The sequence below is a fragment of the Papio anubis genome, chromosome 14 (assembly GCF_008728515.1).
Source record: "Papio anubis isolate 15944 chromosome 14, Panubis1.0, whole genome shotgun sequence".
Classification (NCBI taxonomy): Eukaryota; Metazoa; Chordata; class Mammalia; order Primates; family Cercopithecidae; genus Papio; species Papio anubis.
In genome coordinates, this window is record NC_044989.1 from 86,812,291 (window position 1) to 86,835,116 (window position 22,826).

Below are 22,826 nucleotides of genomic sequence, written 5' to 3' on the forward strand. Positions count from 1 at the left end.
GGTACAGAGAGGCAACTGTGAGCAAAGACCTGATTCCTGCCCTCTTGGATCTTCCGGTCCAGTGGGAAACACAGACAAGATTCTGGCATCCTTGGAACTAAGGGTCCAGTCAGGGAAACATGCCCAGACTGTATTATTTTATAATTAAAAAAAAAACCTAAATGAAATGATTTATAAAATAATCACAAATAATATAGAACAGAAACCTGAGACAAGTGCCATAGTGCTAGCCCACATGGTGCCTTTGAATGTATTAGAAGAAAACTGGCCTCTTCGACTGGAAGTAGTTCTGTGGCCACATGAACCACAGAGCTTGGTCTGGATTTCAAACCCGTTCACCTGCTTGGTCAGATATCGTGCGCTGTGAACAACCTGAGCAACCATATTTGGCAGTCCAGAGGTGTAGTAACCATGTGTTTATGGTTTATTTTTTATTTTCTGAATCCTGATGTACTTTGGGGCCTTGCTGACTCTGGAGGAACCGCCCCTCCCAAGGTGAGCCAATTGCTAGAGATAGTAAAGAACTCACCTGCAACATACCTTTCATATGCAAACCAACCAATCCATGGGCCCAGGCTCCAGCCACAGCCTCTAATGGACTCTCACATTCCAGGCCACCATCCACCTGCCCCAATCACCCCAGGGCCAGGGCTGGACAACCAGAGACAGCCCATATACCCTAGAGCCCACTGAGATTATTCAAACCAGCCAAGCCCAAGCCTGCCCACCCTGCTTTGCCCTTTTCTTCCTTCAGCATGGAACTGATAAAGGCCCTCACCCTGGTTCCTTCCTCTTCTCCTGACGGACCCTGAGTGGCCCCCAATGTGGCTCTGCATGGTGTGCTGTGTCTCCTGTTTCTAGCAATCTGTGAGTAAAGAAACTTCTCCCTTCGCGATAATTATTTCCATGTCTGTGTCTTACCCACACTTGCTTAAAACAAATCCCAGGTATCCTTAAAACCTGATGCTATGAGATGAGACAGTCACCTGTCCTAGTCTTAAAGATCAGAAAGTCATTTCCAGGCATCCTCCCCAGATAAGCGATCAGAAAATCAAAAAGAGCAAGTCATTCGAGGACCCTTAACTCTCACACAGACACCCCATCCCCCAGTTAGCAGCCCCACCCACGCCTCCTTTCTTCACCAAGGTCTCCTGGCCCCCTGCCTTCTGCCTCTGGTGGGTGCTTCCTGAATATTCCCTCAGCAATTAGTGGGCACTTTCGTGGCAAGACTGTTTAATGTTTCACAGCCAGAAAAGAGAGAGACTGAAGAACAGAGGTGTGATTCTCCCACATTTGAACACTCTGGTGATTAATAATGGAGGAACTTTTGTTTTGAAAACAAGTATTCACCAGCACCAAAGGGAAAGGAAATGAATCCAACAAGCTCAGACACCAACACAAGACACACACATAATCTGTCGCACTGCAGCTCTTTTATTTATTACATATAATATGTCTTTTTAAAAAATAGGTCATGCATGCATATAGTTTAAAAAAAATTCTAAAAGTCCAAAAGCATATACAACAAAGAGTCTCCTTCCCCCACCTGACCCCTAGTCCCTTTTCTAAAAGCAAAAACATTATCAGTTACTTGCATATCCTTCCAGAGATAGACTAGGGCCAGGCATACATCATGCAGGTATATATGACTCCCTGAGTTGCCCTCAACAGACAGAAGCATTCTATACACCCATTACTACATCTTGCTTCTTCCAGCACATACACATAATCAACAGTATGCCTTGGGGACTATTTCATACCCATACAGGGAGAGCTACCTCACTCATCTTTTTTTTTTTTTTTTTTTTGAGACAGAGTTTCACTCTGATGCCTAGTTCAAGTGCAACGGCACGGTCTCAGCTCACTGCAACCTCCACCTTCTGGGTTCAACCAGTTCTCCTGTCTTGGCCTCCCAAGTAGCTGGGATTACAAGTGTGCATCACAATGCCCAGCTAATTTTTGTATTTTTAGTAGAGACGGGCTTTCACCATGTTGGTCAGGCTGATCTTGAACTCCTGACCTCAGGTGATCCGCCCGCCTGGGATTACAAGCATGAGCCACTGTGCCCGGCCTATCTCACTCATCTTAATGGCTGTATATGAGTGTATGAGCACTGGCTCAGGCCCCCATGAATGGATATTTACTATGGTTATGATCTTTAGCTACTACAGCCGAGCTACAAGGGAACCTCTTTGTGAACAGTGCTGAGGGGAGTAACTGGCAGCGCTTCAGTGCTAGGGTTCCTGAGGCTCTCTGGCTCCTCCCTTTCCAGAGTCTTAGTTTTTCAGCTTTTCCTTTTATTCTGTGAGTTACTTCAGCATCTACCAACAGTGTCATTGTTTTATTTTCTTTTCCTTGAGTTTGTCAGAGGGGTCTCTGTTGCTTGCTAGAATGGATCCAGGGGTCCCAATAACCCATGGCCCATGGGCCAAATCCAGCCTGTCATCTGTTTTTATAAATAAAGTTTTATTGGAACACTGTTATGCACAATGATTTATTAATTGTCTATGGTTCATTTCATGCTCATAGCAGAGTTGAGCAGTTGCAATAAAGATCATATGGCCTGAAAGCTCAAAACATTTACTATCCGGCCCTTTACAAAAAAAAGTATGCTGACTCCGGATTTAAAGCCAGGCCCTCCCCACATAAAGCCTGAAAATCTCTGTCACTGAAGTGTGGGGGCATGGGTTGGAGGGGAAGAGTCCTGCTGCCTCTGGAATCACCACATACAAAACCAGGTCCTTGACAGGCATCACAAGATAATCTAGGCTGATCCACTCAGACCTTGTGCTTCCTAGAGGCCTTGGGGTCCCTTGGCTCTATCAACACAATCACCACCAAGTCTTCTTCCAGCCTACCTTGAGAGGCAGACAAAGGCCCTACTCATTTTGTAATGAGAACTCCTTGAAGAACCCTGACCTCTGGGATGTATTTGAAAAGGCCAGATGCACCCACCACATTTCCTCCATCTTTTCCAAGGCATATACATAGCACTGGGGAGCACAGGGCAGCTGTCATCTCCCGACTCTCCCCATATAACACCCAGACACTCTAGAGGGGCAGATGTATTCTAAGAGGGTTAGACATGGGATGAAACTGTCCAAAACACATGCAATAAATGTGTAGAGAGCATTTCTGGAAGAAAAGAAAACACAAGTAACTTTTAACGCTGTTACTGGCCAGGCATGATGGCTCACGCCTATAATCCCAGCTCTTTGGGAGGCTGAGGTGGGCAGATTACGAGGTCAGGAGATAGGGACCATCCTGGCTAACATGGTGAAAATACAAAAAATTAGCGAGGCATGGTGGCACATGCCTGTAGTCCCAGCTACTCGGGAGGCTGAGGCAGGAGAATCGCTTGAACCTGGGAGGCAGAGGTTGCAGTGAGCCAAGATTGCGCCACTGCACTCTGTCTCCAACAACAACAACAACAAAAACAAAAAACAAACAAACCAATGGTACTTCTAGGGAGGGAGACTGTGGGTCTGGGGGAGGAGAGGGGGAGGAGAGACACTTACTCTTCAGTGTGTTGTTTCTATTTCATTTTTCCTTATGTATGTATTATTTTATTTTATTTTTATTTTTTTGAGATAGAGTTTCGGTCTGTCGCCAGGCTGGAGTGCAGTAGTGCAATCTTGGCTCACTGCAACCTCTGCCTCCCGGGTTCAAGCGATTCTCCTGCCTTAGCCTCCTGAATAGCTGGGACAACAGGTGCTGAACCACCACACCTGGCTAATTTTTGTATTTTTTAGTAGAAACGGGGTTTCACCATGTTTGCCAGGCTGGTCTCTAACTTCTGGCCTCAAGTGATTTACTTGCCTTGGCCTCCCAAAGTGCTGAGATTACAGGTGTGAGCCACCATGCCCAGACTGTATTATTTTATAATTAAAAAAAAAAAAACTAAATGAAATCACCTCTACAACCTGTGAAACAAACCACCATCTTATCTATTCTGGGACCATAAATAATTGCTGTTTTCATCAAGATGGAAAGTTTTACAAAGTTAACCATGAAAAGGGACCTGCGCTAGGGGAGAAGTGGGAAGAAGGGAATGGGGGTGAGTGAAGAGTGAGGAAGAGAGGGTCCATACAAGGGGCTCCAATTCTGGAAAACAACAGAAGTTAAAGGTGCTTCTAGGAAGACAGAAGACATATTTTAGGACAGAAGCTCTCCCCTTAACCTTTTTTAATAGTAAAGAATGCTCAGAGCTGCGGAGATGGTGCCTATGTCCTTGGAAGTGAAGCAAAATTCCTACATTCCCTGATGGGCCCATCCTGTGCCTGTTCTCAGCGTGAGAGGAAGGAAGGAGACAGAGGACCCTCCCAGAAGAAGACTAGGATCTATGATACCTGGAGGTTGGGAGAAAAAGAGAAAGCAGGGTGAGGGCATGATCAGGCTGTGGGATAAAGCAGGCAGAAAAGTTCCCAAGGAGCCTCTTTCCTGCAGAAGCAGAGCTCAGGCCACCAGGAGAAGAGCAAAGGACCCTCACTTCCCACCCACAAACTGCCTGGACACCCCCAGCTAAGAGACCAAATGAGGGAACAGAAGAGGCCTCCACATGGGTCAGGAAGAGAGGGGGATGCTACCCATACCTGCTCCAAATATACCAGGTATCAAATGTCCTCCTATGGTCGGCAGAATTTTGGCCAAGTTCTTCTTCCTTGGTGTAACTCCCATGAATACGTTACTTTACATGGCAAATGGGACTTTGCAGATGTAATGAAGGTTACTGATCAGATGACTTTAAAATAGGGAGATTGTATGGGACTATTGGGGTAGGTCTAATCTAATCATACAAGCCCTTAAAACAAAAGCAAAGATCCTCCCTAACTGGTGGCAGAAGCAGACAGAGATTCAAAGCATGGGCAGGACTCAACATGCCATCACTGGCTTGAAGATGAAGGTGGTGGCATGTGTCAAGAAAACGGGGACCTCAGTCCTACAATCATAAGGAACTGAATTCTGCCAACAATCTGAATGGGCCTGGAAGGGGAATCTTCTCCAGAGACTTCAGATAAGAGACCAGGCTGGCCCACACCTTGATTCTGGTCTTGTGAGATTATAAGCAGAGGATGATTCCACCTGTACTTCTGAGTTATAGAAGTTGTGGAATCAAACATCTGTACTGTTTTAAGCTGTTAAATTTGTGGTAATTTGTTAAGGCAGCAATAGAAAACTAATATGACTCCCAAAAGCAAAATGAAATCAATTCCAGAACGAAACTCTGAAATTCCAGGGCCACAGGTAAGGGCATATTCCAGCTATCCAGGAGGAACACAGCCATCATCAGATAGGATTTCCACCCAGCAAAAAGCAGTGAGGCTGAAATGCTGATATCCCCAGGAATGAGCTTGTGAGACTAACATGGGAGGACAGAAGAGGACCCTAGCACCAGACAGAGACCTTGTTAAGGAGGAAAGGCTGGATGGCAGGACCTGCTATTTAATTGACTACACAGTCTTGACTGGGCTGGCCTCTACTCTCATCTTTGTGAATCAGACAGGAGTCTTCCTGATGTAGCTCTGTACAAAATGGCCTGACTTCCAGTGCCAACCTTAAGGCCTCAGGGAGACAAGGGATGGCTCAGCAGAGAGCTGTGTCTCCACTTAAGGAGACTCAGCTCCATCCAGAGTCTGCTGCATTATCTGTGTGTGGTGCAGGGCATGAAGGCACAAGCATATTGAATTAGGAAATCCAGACTCCTTCACTACAGTTTGAGGCCACAATGGCTGGGACATCTATTTCTCTCAGTGGAGGTGAAAGCTATGTTATGGGGAAAAGTACATACTAAGATAATTAAGGCCATTGACTCAAAACAGGATTCAGAGAGTGCTATTCAGGTCTGTTCCTTGGCCTAGGACATCCCAGAGGATAATTTCATACTGATCCTTTTTGGGTAAGAACCTGTTTTCTCCAAAGTGGAAATATCTTTATTACTTTCTCTGAGGACACTTGACCATGGTTAAAACATTCGTACAACACAGCAAATGCAAACCCAACCCCACGATCCCAAGTCGTAGAAATAACCCTCGTTAACTATATTTTCCACACTACTTTTAATACACATTCACATTCACATGTATACACACACAACTCTTTAAATACAAACAGAAATCGATATATTATTTACAGCTTCTTTTGCCTAAGAAGGCACAATACAGCAATACAAAGATCTAGCTTGTTTTTAATTGCTTCATTGCTGGAAATAGCTGCATTAATTATAAGAGAAAAAAATGGGTATCAACTTAAATGCCCATCAAAAGAGGATGACTTAAATAAATTATGCTCCATCTATGCCGTGAAATATTATGTGGCCATTAAAATAACAGGTAGATGTATTTATGCTCATATAAAAGTATTTCCAAAATAAATTTAATAAGCAAAGTGAGAACTCTTACGTATACTATAATATTGCTTTTTTAAAAAAAGAAGTGTGTGTCAAATGTGTGTATATACACACACACACACACATATTAGTTTGTTTTTTTTTTTTTCTGAGACAGAGTCTTGCTTTGTCACCCAGGCTGGAGTGCAATGATGTAATCCTGGCTCACTGCAACCTCTACCTTCTGGGTTCAAGTGATTCCCCCACCTCAGCCTCCCAAGTAGCTGAGACTACAGGCATGCGCCACCACGCCTGGCTAATTATTTTTTTGTATTTTTTTTTAGTAGAGATGGGGTTTCACCATGTTAGCCCGGCTGGTCTCAAAATCCTGACCTCAGGTGATCCACCTGCCTTGGCCTCCCAAAGTGCTGGAATTACAGGCATGAGCCACAATGCCCAGGCCATATATTAGTTTTTTAAGAGGATGCACAACTGTGAGTAGTGATTACGTTGACAATGAATTGAGTGAGAAGGAAACTCAGTTTTTCCTGTACATTTTTGTGTATTGTTTCTTTCGCTCCTTTTCTTTTTTAACATACGAATGCATCTTTACCAACTCCATTAATTGAGGACGTGTATCTGTCCTGTCCATGACTATATTCCCAGGGCTTAGAACAATAACTGCTCTTTATAAGGTCATTCAATAAATATTTACTTGAAGAACAACTTTGTAGACTAATCTATTGAAAATGCTCCAGTTAACATCCCTGCACTTGTGTCTCTGGCCTGAGGTGAGGTTTGAGGCTGGGTTCAGCCCTTTCCCACCTCCCCCTGACTGACACTAAGCAAAATCGTCCTTAGAAACGTCCCAACTCCTGGAGTACTTACCAACAAAGGAAGATGTCTGTGAATGTCTCTGCTGTGGTGAAAAGTGCAAATATAATCCAGTACATCATCCATTTGACCTGTTGAAACAGAAAGCAACACAGCTGGTAGAAAAGGTCTAGGAAAAACGCTGCCCAATACCAGGAAGAACAGGCCCTGGTGGCAGATACGGAGGCACATCCAGGTGACGCAGCCTGCATTTGTAGCCTTCTCCTTATCCTTCCTCAGCTTATGTCCAGTTCTGCTCCAGATCTTGAAACTGGAAGCAAATGGGCTGTTCCACAGCTGACTCAGGCTGAAGGTCAAATGGCCCACAAGTGAGCCAGGGAGACCTGCAGACCAAGAGTGACCCAGGATTCGGTCAGGTCATTTTTCAGAACTAACATCAGGGGAGAAAATGCTCTAGGCCTCCACACAAACACACCCTGGAATGAAGTGTAACTGGGCCAGACTCTCTGGGATGGTGTAGTAGTAATCTAAGAATCCTGATCTTCCTTTTTATCTCTCCCATGTGACCATCCTTTTTAATTTCTACTGCCTTTCTCCCCTAACTAAGGCCTCTTCCCCCTCTCTCTTAAACTACTCCTACTTCCCTTGTTTCATGACTTCCCCTCAGCAACCCATTCTAATACCAGGCCACCCCTGTACTATTCTCCCGAAAGTATAAACTCATCAGACTATCACCCCATTTAAAATATCCCAGCCTGCAGAATCAAGTCCAGATTCCTTAGTCTACTCCTCCTGGCTTCTGGCAAAAGTAGGGTAGCTTATATTGAACTAAGGCTCCTACTAATAATGATAATAAACACCAAACAAAGTATTTCAAAACAACTGTTTGAAGGCACTGGAGAGCAATATAAAAAGCAGACAGAGATTGCAAGGGATTCAAGCTTTGGAGTACGGGAAGCACACTGGGTTAGTACAAGTCAGTGTGGCTGAGGACACTGCACATCATGGGGCAGACAGAACTCGAGCACAAATCCACAGTCTTATTTGTCCAAAGAAATGGAGAGTGGAGTTTCAGACTGCCAGAGATACTGGAAATGGACAGAGAAAAATCTCAGAAATAGGGAAGCCATAAAGGGGCAGCCCCAAAAATCTACATATAAATTCCCTTCAAAAACCTGGCAGGTCCCTGAAATGCACAGAAGCAGGTAAGACTCCAAACAAAGAAGTCTGTATAATAATATAGATATAAATACGTATAGATATAAATGTAGATATAAACAGCTGGAAAGTTGAAAAGCTCAGAGTTGAGCAGAGATTCAGCTTCTGACCACTGTTGGGGAAACAAAGTTTGGAATTCAAGTCATGCAAAGTTAGAGGGGTTTGGTAAGCATTAGGAATTTCCAGTGAAACACCTGGAGGACCACATCTTAGCAGTAAAAATTACAGTAAAAAAAAAAAAAAAATGACTAAGAGCAAAATTGAAATACACCTGTCCAAACAAAACTTATCTAGCTGCCACAGGGTCAAGGTGATCTGCCTGAATTTAACTGCCTGCTAGAACAACACTCAACATTCTTCACAAGAAGGCAAAAATAAATCTACAACTCAAGTGTCTATCAATGGATGACTGAATAAAGAAATTGGGGTATATATATATATGCACAATGGAATACTACTCAACCATTTAAAAAAATCATGTCTTTTGCAGCAATATCGATGGAACTGGAGTCCATTACCATAAGTAGAATAACTCAGAAACAGAAAGTCAAATACTGCATGTTCTCACTTATAAATAGGAGCTAAATAATGTGTACACATGGACATAGAGAGTGGCTTAATAGACTTTGGAGACTTGAAAAGGTGGGTAAGTAGGAGGGGATGAGGGATGAGAAACTACCTAATGGGTACAATTTATGCCACTTGGGCGATGGTTACACTAAAAGCCCAGACTTCATCACTATGCAATATATCCACGTAACAAACCTGCACTTGTACCCCCTAAAGCTATAAATATAAAAAAATAAGAAAAATGTATAAAATATCTAGGGTTTCCATAATGAATCACACACAAGTTTCTGTATACAATAAAATACTATATATGTGAGGGAATAGGAAAATATAATCCATGGTTAGGAGAAAAATTGGTCAATAGAAACAGATCCACAGATGACTTCAATATTAAAATTAGCAGACGAGGGCTTTAAAAGGTATCAATATGTTTTGAGATAACTAGATATCCACATGTAAAAGAATAAAGTTGAACAACTTCACACCATATACAAAAATTAACTTCAAATGGATCAGAGACCTAAATGTAAGAGTTAAAATTACAAAACATTTACAAGAAAACATATAATTAAATTTTTCTGACCTTGGATCAGGCAATGCTTTCTTAGATATACCACCAAAAGCACACACACACACAAAAACAAACTAAAAGACCAGGCACAGTGGCTCACACCTGTAATCCCAGCACTTTGGGAGGCTGAGGCAGGTGAATCACAAGGTCAGGAGATCAAGACCATCCTGGCTAACACTGTGAAAACCCGTCTCCACTAAAAATACAAAAAATTAGCCAGGCATGGTGGCGGGTGCCTGTAGTCCCAGTTACTTGGGAGGCTGAGGCAGGAGAATGGCATGAACCCGGCGGGAGGAGGTTGCAGTGAGCTGAGATTGGGCCACTGCACTCCAGCCTGGGTGACAGAGCGAGACTCTGTCTCGGGAAAACAAAACAAAACAAAACAAAACAAAACAAAACAATCTATTGGGAGGCCAAGGTGAGAGAATTGCTTGATGCCAGGAATTTGAGATCAGCCAGGGCAACATAGTGAGACTCCATGATATGGTTTGGCTGTGTGGCTGTGTCCCCACTTAAATCTCATCTCAAATTGTAATCCAATTTTAATCCCCACATGTCAGAGGATGGACCTGGTGGGAGGTAATTGGATCATGGGGGCGGTTTCCCCCATGTGGTTCTCATGATGGTGAGTGAGTTCTCACAAGATCTAATTGTTTTAAAAGACGTAGTTTCCTCTGCTCTCTCTCTCTGTCCTGCCACCTTGTGAAGAATATGCCTGCTTCCCCTTCACCTTCCACCATGATTGTAAGTTCCCTGAGGCCTCCCTCTCCATGCAGAACTGTGAGTCAATTAAATCTCATTTCTAAATTACCCAGTCTCAGAGAAGTTCTTTATAGCAGTGTGAAAACAGACTAATACACACTATCTCCACTAAAAAACTCAAAAAGTAGCCAGGCATGGTGTCACACACCTCTAGTCCTAGCTAGCTATTTGGGAGGCTGAGGCAGGAGGATGGCTTGAGCCTAGGAGTTCAAGGCTGCAGTAAGCTATGATCAAGTCACTGCCCTTCAGCCAGGGCAACAGAGCAAGATCCAACCTCAAAAAGAAGACAAATTAGACTTCTTCAAAATTAAAAACTTTTTTGCTTCAAAGGGCACCACCAAGGAAGTAAAAAGACAATCCATAAAATGGTAGAAAATATTTGCACATCATTCATCTGATAAGGTACTTATATCTAAATATATAAAAAAACTCTTACAACTCAACAATAAAAGAGTACATAACCCAGTTAAAAATGTGCAAAGGGCCCACAGTCTATTTAAGAAACTGAATCAGTAATGAAAAAAATCCAACACCCATTTGTGACTTAAAAAAACCTTAGCAAAGTAAAAATAGAAGGGACGCTCCTCAACTTGATAAAGAACATATTAAAAAAAAAAAACCCTACAGCTAACATTAGACTTACTGGTGAGAAAATAGATGATTTCCTCCTAAGATCAGAAAAAGGGCAAAGATACTCTCTTCTATCACTCCTATATCAAAATGGAAGTGTCAGATAATGCAATAAGACAAGAAACAGAAAACATACATGGACTGGGAAGAAAGAGATAAAAGCATCTTTCCTCATAGATGGTGTAACTGTCTATGTAGAAAATTCCAAGGAACTCACCAAAAGATCCTCCTGGAATTAATAAATGATTATAGCAAGGTTACAGGATACAAGGTGAATACATGAAAGTCCATTGCTTTCCTACATAATAACTGGAACTTGAAATTAAAACACAAATACTACTTATGTTAGTACCACCTAAAAATGAATAACTTAGAAATGTATCTAACAGGTTATATAAAAAGTCTATATAAAGAAAACTATAAAAATGATAGAAATCAAAGATCTAAATAAAGTGAGAAATATTTCATGTTCACATATAGGAGAACTCAATATTGTCAAGATGTCAGTTCTTCCCAACTTGAGCTATAGATTCAATGCAACCCCAATCACAATCCCAGCAAGTTTTTTATGGATATCAACAAATTGATTCTAAAGTTTATATGGAAAGGTAAAAGACTAGAACAACTAATATAATACCAAAGAAGAGCAACATTGAAAGACTAAAACTAACAGACTTCAAGACCTAATGTAAAGCTAAAATAATCAAGACCATGTGGAATTGGTGAAAAAATAAACAAATAGATCAGTGGAACAGAACACAGATCCCAGAAATCGACCCATACAAGTATAGTCATTTGATCCTTGACAAAGGAGCAAAAGCAATTCAGTAGAGAAAAGATGGTCTTTTTAACAAATGATGTTGGGAAAACTGGACATTCACATGCAATAACAACAATGAAAAATGGATCTAGGTACTCACCTTACATCTTTCACAAAAATTAACTCAAAATGGATCATAGGTCTAAATGTAAAACACAAGACTAAAAAACTTCTAGAAGACAACATATAAGAAAATCTAAAGACCTTGGGCTTGGCACTGAGTTTTTGGATACAACATCAATGGTATGATCTATGAAAGAAAAAAATCGTTAAGTTGGACTTCATTAAAATTAAAAACTTTTTTCTTCATCCCTTCTCTCTATAAAGCCAATCCCTTCAGTTCAGCTTATTAGAACACTTGTTCTATTTTATAGAATGAAGTGTTGCCCAATTCTAGGCTCACAATAAAGCCAACTGAGGTATTTAAACTAAATTTGTTGTAATTTTATCTTTTGACACTGGACTCCACTGTGGAAAATATCCTACTAGTCCCCCAAATTGTCTAAGTTAAATTTGTTGTCACAGACCATTTCATCCACAAAATTAGCTAACTCCTAGATTATAACACTTTGTGGCATTCAGTGACAAATGTCCTAAATATTTTACCTTGGTTTGACAATATTACAATTTGTCTAGTGAGGTCTGAAGTCCCTGTGAGGTGAGGAATTCTAACAAAGCCAAAGTATCAATTTTACATTGCTCTTTTGATTCTTAGGCTACCAGCAAACCACCTACATACTGGATTGTAAGCCAAAAATAAAATTTTAAGCTCCCAACTGAACGAATGGACCCTTTCTCCCAGCAAAGGACATTTAAAAATAAACCTGAAATACTAGTGCAGGACATGATGGTAATAGGTGGTCAGGAAATAAATAATAATAAAATCAAAAACTTATGCTCTACACAGATAACATTTAGAGAACAAGGAGACTAGGAGAAAATATTTGTAAAATACATATCTGATAAATCACTTATATTTAAAATATACAAAAAATTCTTAAAACTCAACAATAAGAAAACAACTCAATTTTCTCCCACAGATTGGGAGAAAATATTTTGCAAGATACATATCTGATTCAGGACTTGTACTCACCGTATACAAAGAACTCTTAAAACTCAACAACAAGAAAACAAACAACCCAATTAAAAAATGGGCAAAACATTTGAACAGATACTTCACAAAGAAGATAAGCAAATTTACAGCAACTTATTAACAAAGCTTTTATTATGAAAACTAACTTTTGTTTTGTCACCACATAACAAGATACTTATCCTAGGAGGAAAAGGATGTGTTCAGTATTATTTTTCTTTTGTTTCTTGTTTGTTTGTTTGTTTTTTGAGATGGATTTTCACTCTTGTTGCCCAGGCTGGAGTGCAATGGTACAATCTCGGCTCACTGTAACCTCTGCCTCCCAGGCTCAAGTGATTCTCCTGCCTCAGCCTCCCAAGTAGCTGGGATTATAGGCATGTACCACCACGCCTGGCTAATTTTGTATTTTTAGTTGAGACAGGGTTTCTCCAGGTTGGTCAGGCTGATCTCGAACTCCTGACCTCAGGTGATCTGCCTGCCTTGGCCTCCCAAAGTGCTGGGATTGCAGATGTGACCCACCACACCTGGCCATATTTTTCTTTAAAAAGTATAACTATGTTAAATAATCTAAAAGAAAATGTGAATATAATGAGTGGAGAGATGGGGAATTTCAAGAGAAAGAAGGAAACTCTTAAAAAAGAAACAAATGATATCCTAGAATTCAAAGCACAATATCTGAAATGAAACAGTATGACAGAATTAACAGCAGATTGGATACAACAAAAGAAAAGATCTGTGTATTTGAATACAAATCCAGACGAAAGCCATGCAGACTAAAGCCTAGATTGGAAAACAACACTGAGAGGCTCAATATCTGTTGAACTGCATCAGGCAGTCTAACATACAGGTAATAGGAATTCCAGAAGGAAAGAAACATGAGAATGGAACCAAAAAAACACTTGAAGAATACTGGCTACAAAATTCTAAAATTTGATCAAAAATAACAAACCCTGATCAGGCATGATGGGAGCACTTTGGGAGACTGAGGTAGGTGGATTGCTTGAGGCCAGGAGTTCTAGACCAGCCTAGGCAACATGGTGAAATCCTGTCTCTACTGAAAATGTAAAAATTAGCTGGGCATGGTGGTGAGTGACTGTAGTCCCAGTACTTGGGAGGCTGAGGCACAAGAATTGCTTGAACCCAGGAGGCAAAGTTTACAGTGAGCCAAGATCATGCCATTACACTCCAGCCTGGGCAACAGAGCAAGATTCTGTCTCAAACAAACAAACAAACAAACCCAAAGAACCAGGAAACTCAGTGAATCCCAAGCAAGATAAATACAAAGAAAAAGAAAACCGTACCTAGGGCAGTCATAGTAAAACTGTTTAAAAAAAAAAAAAAAAGAAAGAAAAGAAGAGAAAAAAATAATCCTAACCATGTAGAAAATCTTAAAAGCAGAGAGGATGGAAAGAAACATTACACACAGGAGAATGGAAATAAGAATTATAGCTGACTTTTCATTGGAAACAATGAATATCAGAGAAAATGGAACAACATCTTTAAAGTGCTAAAAGGAAAAAAAAATGTCACCCAAGAATTCTATACCCAGCAAAAACATCTTTCAAAAATGAAAGCTGTTCTGGTGAATCCCTGTTGTCTTTGTGACTCTAAAACATGTTTCTCAATGGATTACTTACAGATCTTCTCTATCAGAAAAACAAGGTAGGTTTAGTCCATCAAATAACTACTGTCTGAGACAGCACTGCCAAGGCTGTCTGTAGCAGGACTGACTCCTTAGCAGGGGGCAAATGAGGTTTTGTCCAACTGTAAAGTCTATAGCCTGCTGGGGCTCAGGATCTGGGAATTCTCAACACCAGTATCCAGACACATTGTCAGGAGCCTCAATTCCTTCTCTATAGGCTTTTTATTTTTAGTAGTCAATTCATGCTTTGGGTCTTCAATTAGAGCAAAAAGACAATGATAACAATTTTAAAAATCCCTTTCCTTGGTCAGGCGTGGTAGGTCACACCTGTAATCCTAGCACTTTGGGAGGCTGAGGTGGGCAGATCACCTGAGGTCAGGAGTTTGAGACCAGCCTGATCAACATGGTGAAACCCCATCTTTACTAAAAATACAAAAAAAAAAAAAAAAAAAAATAGCCAGGCGTGGTGGTATGCACTTGTAATCCTAGCTACTCAGGAGGCTGAGGCAGGAGAACTGCTTGAATCTGGGAAGTAGAGGTTGCAGTGAATCAAGATGAACTCCAGCCTGGGCAACAAGAGTGAAACTCCATCTCAGAAAATTTTTTAAAAATCCCTTTCCTTGATGCAACCCTTAGCTACAAACATCTCCATTGAGTCATCTACACTTGCAGGATCTACTTTCTCATTCCTCACTTGCTCACTGCAGTGCATCCATTACATCAAAATTGTTCTCACTGGGGCCTCCACTTTGTGACATACTTCAAGGAAGGGTAAGAAACCTCTTTTCAGTTTTTACCTGATTTGCTTGACTTTTCAACTGTTAGTGAAACAATCACATACTGAAAAGCTCTCCCAACACCACAATTGTCCTGGTTTTCCACTTGCTTTTCTTGCCACTTCTTCTCTGTCTCTTCATTTCCTCCCCAGGACTCTGTTCTAGACATCTGCTTCTAACTCTAGACTAGACACTGTCCCTAGGGAAATTTGTACATTCCTCACCTAACACGGGTAACCAGTCCCCAAGTTTGGTCACTTCTACCCTCTTGTTTTTTTCTTGAACCTATCTTATTTTCTCCATTCCCCTCTGCCATTTCCTTACTTCAGACCACCACCACCTCCTGTTTAGAATAGAGTTACAACTTTATGCTGGCCTTTACACCTCTGTCCCCTTCACAATCCATCCTCCAAATTCCAGCCAAAATGATTTTCCTAAGGCCAGGCATGGTGGCTCTTGCCTGAACTGAGGCACTTTCAGAGGCTCAGGCAGGTGGATCACCTGAGCCCAGGAGTTTGAGACCAGCCTGGGCAACATGGTGAAACCCTGTTTCTATAAAAAACAGAAAAATTAGCTGGGCATGGTGATATACAACTGTAGTCACAGCTACTAGGGTGGGTGAGGCAGGAGGATCACCTGAGCTTGGGCAGGTCGAGGCTGCAGTGAGCTGTGATTATATCTCTGTACTCCAGCCTTGGCAACAGAGCAAGACCCTGTCTCAAAACGACAATAACAACAACAAAAACAACAACAACAACAAAAAAACCAAATTCTTAAGCCTAAAGTGGGTGACTCTCTTTCCTAGTTTAAAGCCTTCAATAGTTCCTTATGGTTGTTAAGATAAAGCCCAAATTCCTTACATTGGCTTATGAGGCCTAGCATAAACTGGCCCCTATTTTGTTTTGTTTTGTTTTGTGTTTTGTTTTTTGAGGGGAGACAGGGTCTCACTCTGTCATTCAGGCTGAAGTGCAGTGGTGCGAACACAGCTCACTGCAGTCTCGACCTGCTGGGCTCAAGTGATTCTCCCACCTCAGCCTCTTGAGTAGGTGCATGCCACCAAGGCTAGCTAGTTGTTTTGTATTTTTTGTAGAGACAGGGTCTCACCATTTTGCCCAGGCTGGTCTTGAACTCTTGAGCTCCAGCAATCCACCTGCCTCAGTCTCCCAAAGTGCCGGGATTACAGGTGTGATCCACCACACCCGCAAACTGGCCCCTAATTAGTTTCATCAAAAGCTTATCCACACCCCTACCCTCTCACATTTTCCACTCCAACCATAACGAATCTTTCAATTCTCAACAGAGCATCTTTTTTTTTGGCCTCTGATTTCAGCCCTCTGATCTCAGCAAAAACATGACCTCCTCTAGGACGTACCCAAAGTTTGGGTAAGTACCCTCTCCTTGTCTTTCTCTGTAGTACCACACACATTCCCTGTCATAACATTTATCACACTGCTTTGAAAGTACCTGTTTATTCCCCTGCTTTTCCCAATACACTGTAAGCTCCCAGAGGGTGGAGACCAGTTCTTCTTATACATCATTATATCTCTAGTACCCAGAACAGTTCCTGACATATAGTAGGTACTGAATGAGTATGTTTCAAACGACCAGATTAGAATACTGGCACTGTGAATGGGACAGAAAGAATGGTTTCAAAAGGCTAAGAAGGAATATACTTTGAGAAAGACTGTCTAGATGGCTTTTTGAGAAGAAAAGACAGAATTAGACAGTTTGTGAGGCAACAGATGCTCCCTGTGAGTGCCTACTGAGTAGATTACTCCATAAACATGGGAAAAAAGGTACCTGGTGAAGTCAGGGCATCAGTGACTGATAATTATGGGGCCACTTGCACCAACAAGAAAGTAAAGAAAGAGCCAGTTTAGGTAGAAGAGTTTGAGCTTTATGTGGCTCAGGACAGCCAAGAAGAATGACCAACAGACTCCTAGACCAAACTCAGGAAGGAGGTTGAGGCTATGGACAGAGATGCTGCAGCCATGTCTGAGAGGGGATTTAATGCATTCTCCTGAAGAAGTTCCCATGATGCACTCCTTTGAAATACTTTCATGCAGAAAGAAGGAGCTGAGAATGATTCATTGAGGCTAACAAGGTCAAAGGAACACTGATGACTCAGAGATGGAAACCATATCCATCTAAAATTACTAGGAAATGGTTTTCTCCATCATTCCTCATGGAAATCAAATGACAGTTATTTTCCCCAAGGTTTGAAACATAATTTTCCATGTTTGAAAGATTCTATGCAAACCTCCCTGCAAGATAGGGATGAGGAGCCTGGGTGAGCCTTCAGTCAGAATAGAGAGAGGGCGCTATGGCCAATTTGAAAGGTAATATTCAGGAGTAACTCTCCTGGGCAAATGGAACATTGACAGCATGACTGGGGAGTCTCTCTAAACTGGTCAGGAACAGGATATAGGAGTGAAGAGATGGGAAAGATGCTGTGACCCTCAGCCACAGCAAGAAGCTCCAGAGCTCAGGGTAGGAAGTGGCCTGGAGGCCTCCCACGAGCCACAGCAGCTGGTTGAAATTCCGTGGTCCATTCTACCCCACTGCCAGAGCTTCTGGCAGCCTGCCAAAGGCCTCCCTATGGGCTGCAGAGGAGGAGGCTTAGCCACTTCTTTAGCCTCACCTCACCTTTGGACTCTCCTCTAACCAGGCACACTCAATTTCTCAAGCCTTTCACACCCCTCACGCATCTGGGCCCTGCACTTCAGCCTCACAGGGAATTCCCTGTGCCAAATGACAGAAAGAAAAACGTCAAGCCTACCTTACAGATGACTCTGCACCATCTGATTGTATGAACTCACCGTGGATGGCTATATAGTCAGGGGTGACCCTGGGGGAGTGGGGAAGTGAAATTCCCTTGTGGGCAGGAATTTGAGCAGGGCACTTAGCCTGGAGGGAAAAATGTCCTGAGTTAATGTTCATGCACTGTCACCGGGTATATGAACTTCATTTTCTTGTTTTCTGTGTTCTTGATGCTTTGGCATCTGGGGCCTCACTGATTACAGAGGGACTGCCCTTCCAGGGCTAGCCTTGCCCCAGCACACCCTTCATATGCAAACTAACCAGTCCAGAGCCTATACTCTAAATTACTTCCTTTATGGTGTTCCCACAAGTTGAGCAATATTCCCCAACCATAACCACCCCAGAGCCAGGTCCCAGACAACCAGAGGCAGCACCACACCTTGGAGCCTGCTGAAATGATTCCACCTCGCCAATGTGAAATCTGTTTACCCTGTCTTGCCTTACCTTTCTCACAGAAACCACAACGAAGGCCACTGCCCACGTTTCCCACTCTCCATCAGCCTCCTGACTGGCCTGGTGCTTCCCCATGTGACCCTACATAGCATGTGGCCCTCCCACTTCTAGACTTCTTCCTTCATGACAGTCATTTCCACATCTTGGTGTCTTTCCATCCCTAAGTAAAACAAATCCCAGGCACATTTTCAAACACCAGCTAAGGCTCTGTCTAGAGGATGAGGTTCTTGGAAGAAGTGAGGCTGAGAGACTCCTGTTGAGGAGGTCTGGAAATGAGGTGAATGGGCCCAGAGAATAAATATATTGGTGGCCCAATGCTTATGCTCACCAATAGGTCCCATGGCAGAGGAGACTCCTAGTGACCGAGTGCATGAGATGGTCAGGTCTGTGGATGTCGGCCAGCCTCTTTCCTTAGGTTTGATAGTGCATGTTCAATGGGGTCATGTACCAAGCAGCCAAGTGGAAGTGAAGGAGGTAGCACACGGGCTCAGCAATGTGACATCCCTCTCAGCAAGGCTGACCTGGCCACAACCACTGCTCAGAGACCATGTTGCCAGCAGCAGTGATCAAGCATCTCCAGGGTGATACTATATCCCAAGGCATCAGCCAGCCTTCTGGAGGCAGGTTCACTGCACCATGTCCCTTCCCTCATGGAGTGGGCGGCATAGGGTCTTTTCTGGAATATTCATTTTTTTCTGCATGTGGACTTGCTTTTCCTACTGCTCTGCTTCTGGCAGCCACACAGCAAGCTGTGGACGCAGGGATTACCCTTTTCCTTTTGATGCATCCCACACAATACTGCTTCTTATCAAGGACCCTCCTTTATAGCAAAAGAAATAAGGCAATAGGCTGATGCTTTGGGGAGTCACTGATCTTACCATGCACCCAATGCCCTGCAGTGGCTGGCCTTATACGGTGCTACCTGGCACTGGAGGGTTCTGAAAGCAAACCAGGTGGGAGTCAGCATTTTATGAGATTGGTGTGCAGTCCTGGAGGGTGCAGTTTCTCCTCTGAACCAGTGACCAACATATGGTGGTGCTTCTTAGCCAGAATCTAAAGGTGCAGGAACCAAGGAAATGAGGGTTCCTTAATCTATGATTAAGCCTAATGCCAGCTCCTTGCAATGAAAGTGAGGTCCATGGACCAGCACTGTTGGCATCATCTGGGACCTTGTTAGAAATGAAGAATCTCAGACCCCACCCCAGACCTACTGGATATAATCTGCTTTTAAGGAGATCCCCTGTTCATTCATATGCATGTTAAAAGTTGAGAATCACTGCTCTAAACCATTCACAACATTTTTGCTTCTCATCCCCAAACCTCTGATCTCTGCTTCTTAATGATTTTAGTACTTAAGGGATAGATGCTTCCACCAGGGGATACAAAATGGTTTCAATGAAGTGGAAGCAGAGACTTGTATTGTCTCCTGGTGGCTTCACAATACTCACACCAGTAGGAAACAGATGATAAAGGGGCTTATGGGCTTTGAAGGGGTAACTGATCCTAATTATCAAGGGGAACCAGGACTGCTGCTACACAATGAGGCAGAAAGAAGAGCAGATGGAAGTCAAACAGCCTTGGGGGGCCCTCCTAGGGCTGTCTTGTTCAGGGGTAAAAGTCAATGGTTCGGCTGGCGTGGTGGCTCACACCTATAATCCCAGCACTTTGGGAGGCCAAGGCAGGTGGATTGCCTGAGGTCAGGAGTTCATGACCAGCCTGGCCAACATGGTGGAACCCCCATCTCTACAAAAATGCAAAAATTAGCCAGGCATGGTGGTGCACGCCTGTAATTCCTGCTACTCGGGAGGCTGAGGCAGGAGAATCACTTGAACCCGGGAGGCAGAGGTTGCAGTGAGCCGAGATTGTTCCACTGCACTCCAGCCTGGGTGACAGGGCGAGACTCTGTATCAAAAAAAAAAAAAAAAAAAAGTCAATGGATCATTACTACAGCCCTACAGAGGAAAAACTGCCAAGACCTCAGATTCCTCAGGAATGAAGATTTGGGCCCCATTACAGGATAAGGAATCAATCCCACTAAAGCTCTAGCTTTAGGCAACGGGAGCATGAATTGGATGGTGGAAGAGGAAAGCCTCAGGAAAACCTGAGAAAGACTTCAGAATGGGTGTCCTGTGGAATGCTAGGTGTTCAGCATGTCCTTCTGAATTATCTTGATTCTGCAGGTGTCCTGCTTTTCAATGTCTTTGAGCTATTTTACAACTTGGTAAGTTAAAACTGATGGCAATGCATATGGTTTCACCCATAGAGGTGCAAATAAATTTTGTCCAGCAGAGATACAACTGATCTCCCCATCCCACCTTCCAAGCAATCAGTTTAATATTTATTAACAAATCCATTTCGACCTTTCTGATTGCCTACATATGTCTGTTATTTGGGGTTTCCTTTGAACACCTTACTGGTTGCCTCATTAGTAAGTTAAGCAAAATCTTCAACATGTGTTCATTTTATATTCATACAAGAGTCATGATTCTACCCTCTAAAAACTTTTTTTTTAACAAAAGTCATAAATACAGCTATGAACTCATGACCAGTTGCATGAATACGGACTGTATCTTCTATCCATACTTTCCTCCTTTCTGTGTTAAGTATAGATTTTAATATTTTAAGTAATTATATTTTAATTCTTTCGCTCCCCACTAAAATAGTATGTGAGCTGCACTGGTGACAGTTCACTTAACAATTCAGTGTTTGGCATGCTGAATATTACAGTTGGGTCTTGTCAGAACCAGATGAGGAGAGGACTTTGCCCAGGGATACTGGGCCTGGAGCTGGACTCAGCAACTTACGGAATTTGGATTTGACAAGTGAGTGAGTTGTATAGAATTCTTGTTGGAAGCTTGTTTTTAAAGCCAAAATATGGGTAAAGGAATGGATGTGGATGTGGATGTAGTTTTGGGGCAGCCTAAGAGTCAGCTGTATTGGTTATTTTTTTTTTCTCCATGAGTACTCAGCATCCAAAGCCTTCTAAATTGGGAGACATCTCCCAACATGAGCATCTTTGTGGGAGGCAAGTCCTGCTATTTGGGCCCCTATCCAGGACTCTGCACTGTCAGGGGATGCTTCGAAAGTACAAGCATCCGGTGTCCAAGATGTGACTTCAGCAGAGGTTTCCTAATCAGACCCTTTCCTACAGCGTGAGCTGGGCCGTCAGCATCACCCAGCCTCCTTGGATCCTCCCCGGTTCCTGGGTATCTTTCTCTTGTTACCTAGTTAATTCTACAAATTCCCGTAATTCCCTTGTATTTAAGTTTTCATCCCAACACCTTGAATCCAGGTACAGTAAGTTTGGTTGGAAGACATAAGCAGCCATAAATGTCCTGAGCAATGTTTCTAAATTGGAGATCCTGTGGAAAATGCCCATTTTTATTTAGGAGAGCTCCCTCTGCTTCCTGACCAGCTCTGGTGGTCCCCCTGTGTGGCCCCATGTGGCATGCCATGCCTCCTACTTCTAGGGGAATGCGAGTCAAAACTTCCTTCATGATAACCATTTCTGTGCCTTCCACAGAAAGACAAACCCGAGTCTTCAATTCAAACAAGTTCCCAGGTGATGCGGATAATGCTGGCCACTGACCACACTTTGAGTGTTGAGATTACAGCACTGAAGATGTGTAGAGAAGCGGCTGGGAAGTAGGGAGAAGCAAGATCGAGAAGGGTGTTAAATGCTGTGTAATGAAATTTGTGCTTGATCTTGCAGGTGATAAGCAGCCATTAATTGACCCGGGAGGAGTGAAATAAATAGACTTCCATTTTTAAATGGCACTGGATGTCATGTGACAACAGAGTCGGAAAGGAGGGACAGGAGGCAGGAGAACCAGTTAGGAGGTGTGATAGGCACAACAGTGGCTCCCCAAAGATGTCCATGTCCTAATTCCCATATGGCAAATGGGACTTTGTAGCATTAAGGACTTTCAGATGGCAAGAGTATCCTGGATGACCCAGGTGGCCCCATGTAATCACATGAATCCTTAAAGTGGAGAACCTTTCCCAGTGAGCCTGAGGGAGATGTGGTTATGGAAGAACAGCCAGAGAGATGCAATGTTGCTGGCTCTGAAGGAGGAGGAGGAAGGGGCACAAGCCTAACAATGCAGGAATGGCCTCTAGGAACTGGAAAAGGCAAGGACACAACCTCTCCCCTGGAGTCACCAAACGGAGCACAGTCCTGCTTGATTTTAACCTAGTGGGACTTGTTGGACTTCTGACCTTCAGAAGTATAAAATAATACACAGGTGTTTTAAGCCACTAAGTTCACAGTAATTTGTAATGGTGACAATAAAAAAACTAATATAGGAGGCCATTG

General features: G+C 42.8%; 1 protein-coding gene across 7 annotated transcripts in view; it reads right to left on the minus strand.

The window, feature by feature from the left end:
• The window catches only part of REEP1 (receptor accessory protein 1), a 122,582-nt gene that overhangs the window by 40,664 nt on the left and 59,092 nt on the right, over window positions 1-22,826 (minus strand). For all 7 annotated transcript variants that reach the window (XM_009184595.4, XM_021925034.2, XM_003908925.4 and 4 more), the window contains exon 3: window positions 7,214-7,290. In XM_009184595.4, the coding sequence (XP_009182859.1) occupies window positions 7,214-7,290 (77 nt within the window). The remainder of the gene's footprint in view (window positions 1-7,213; window positions 7,291-22,826) is intronic.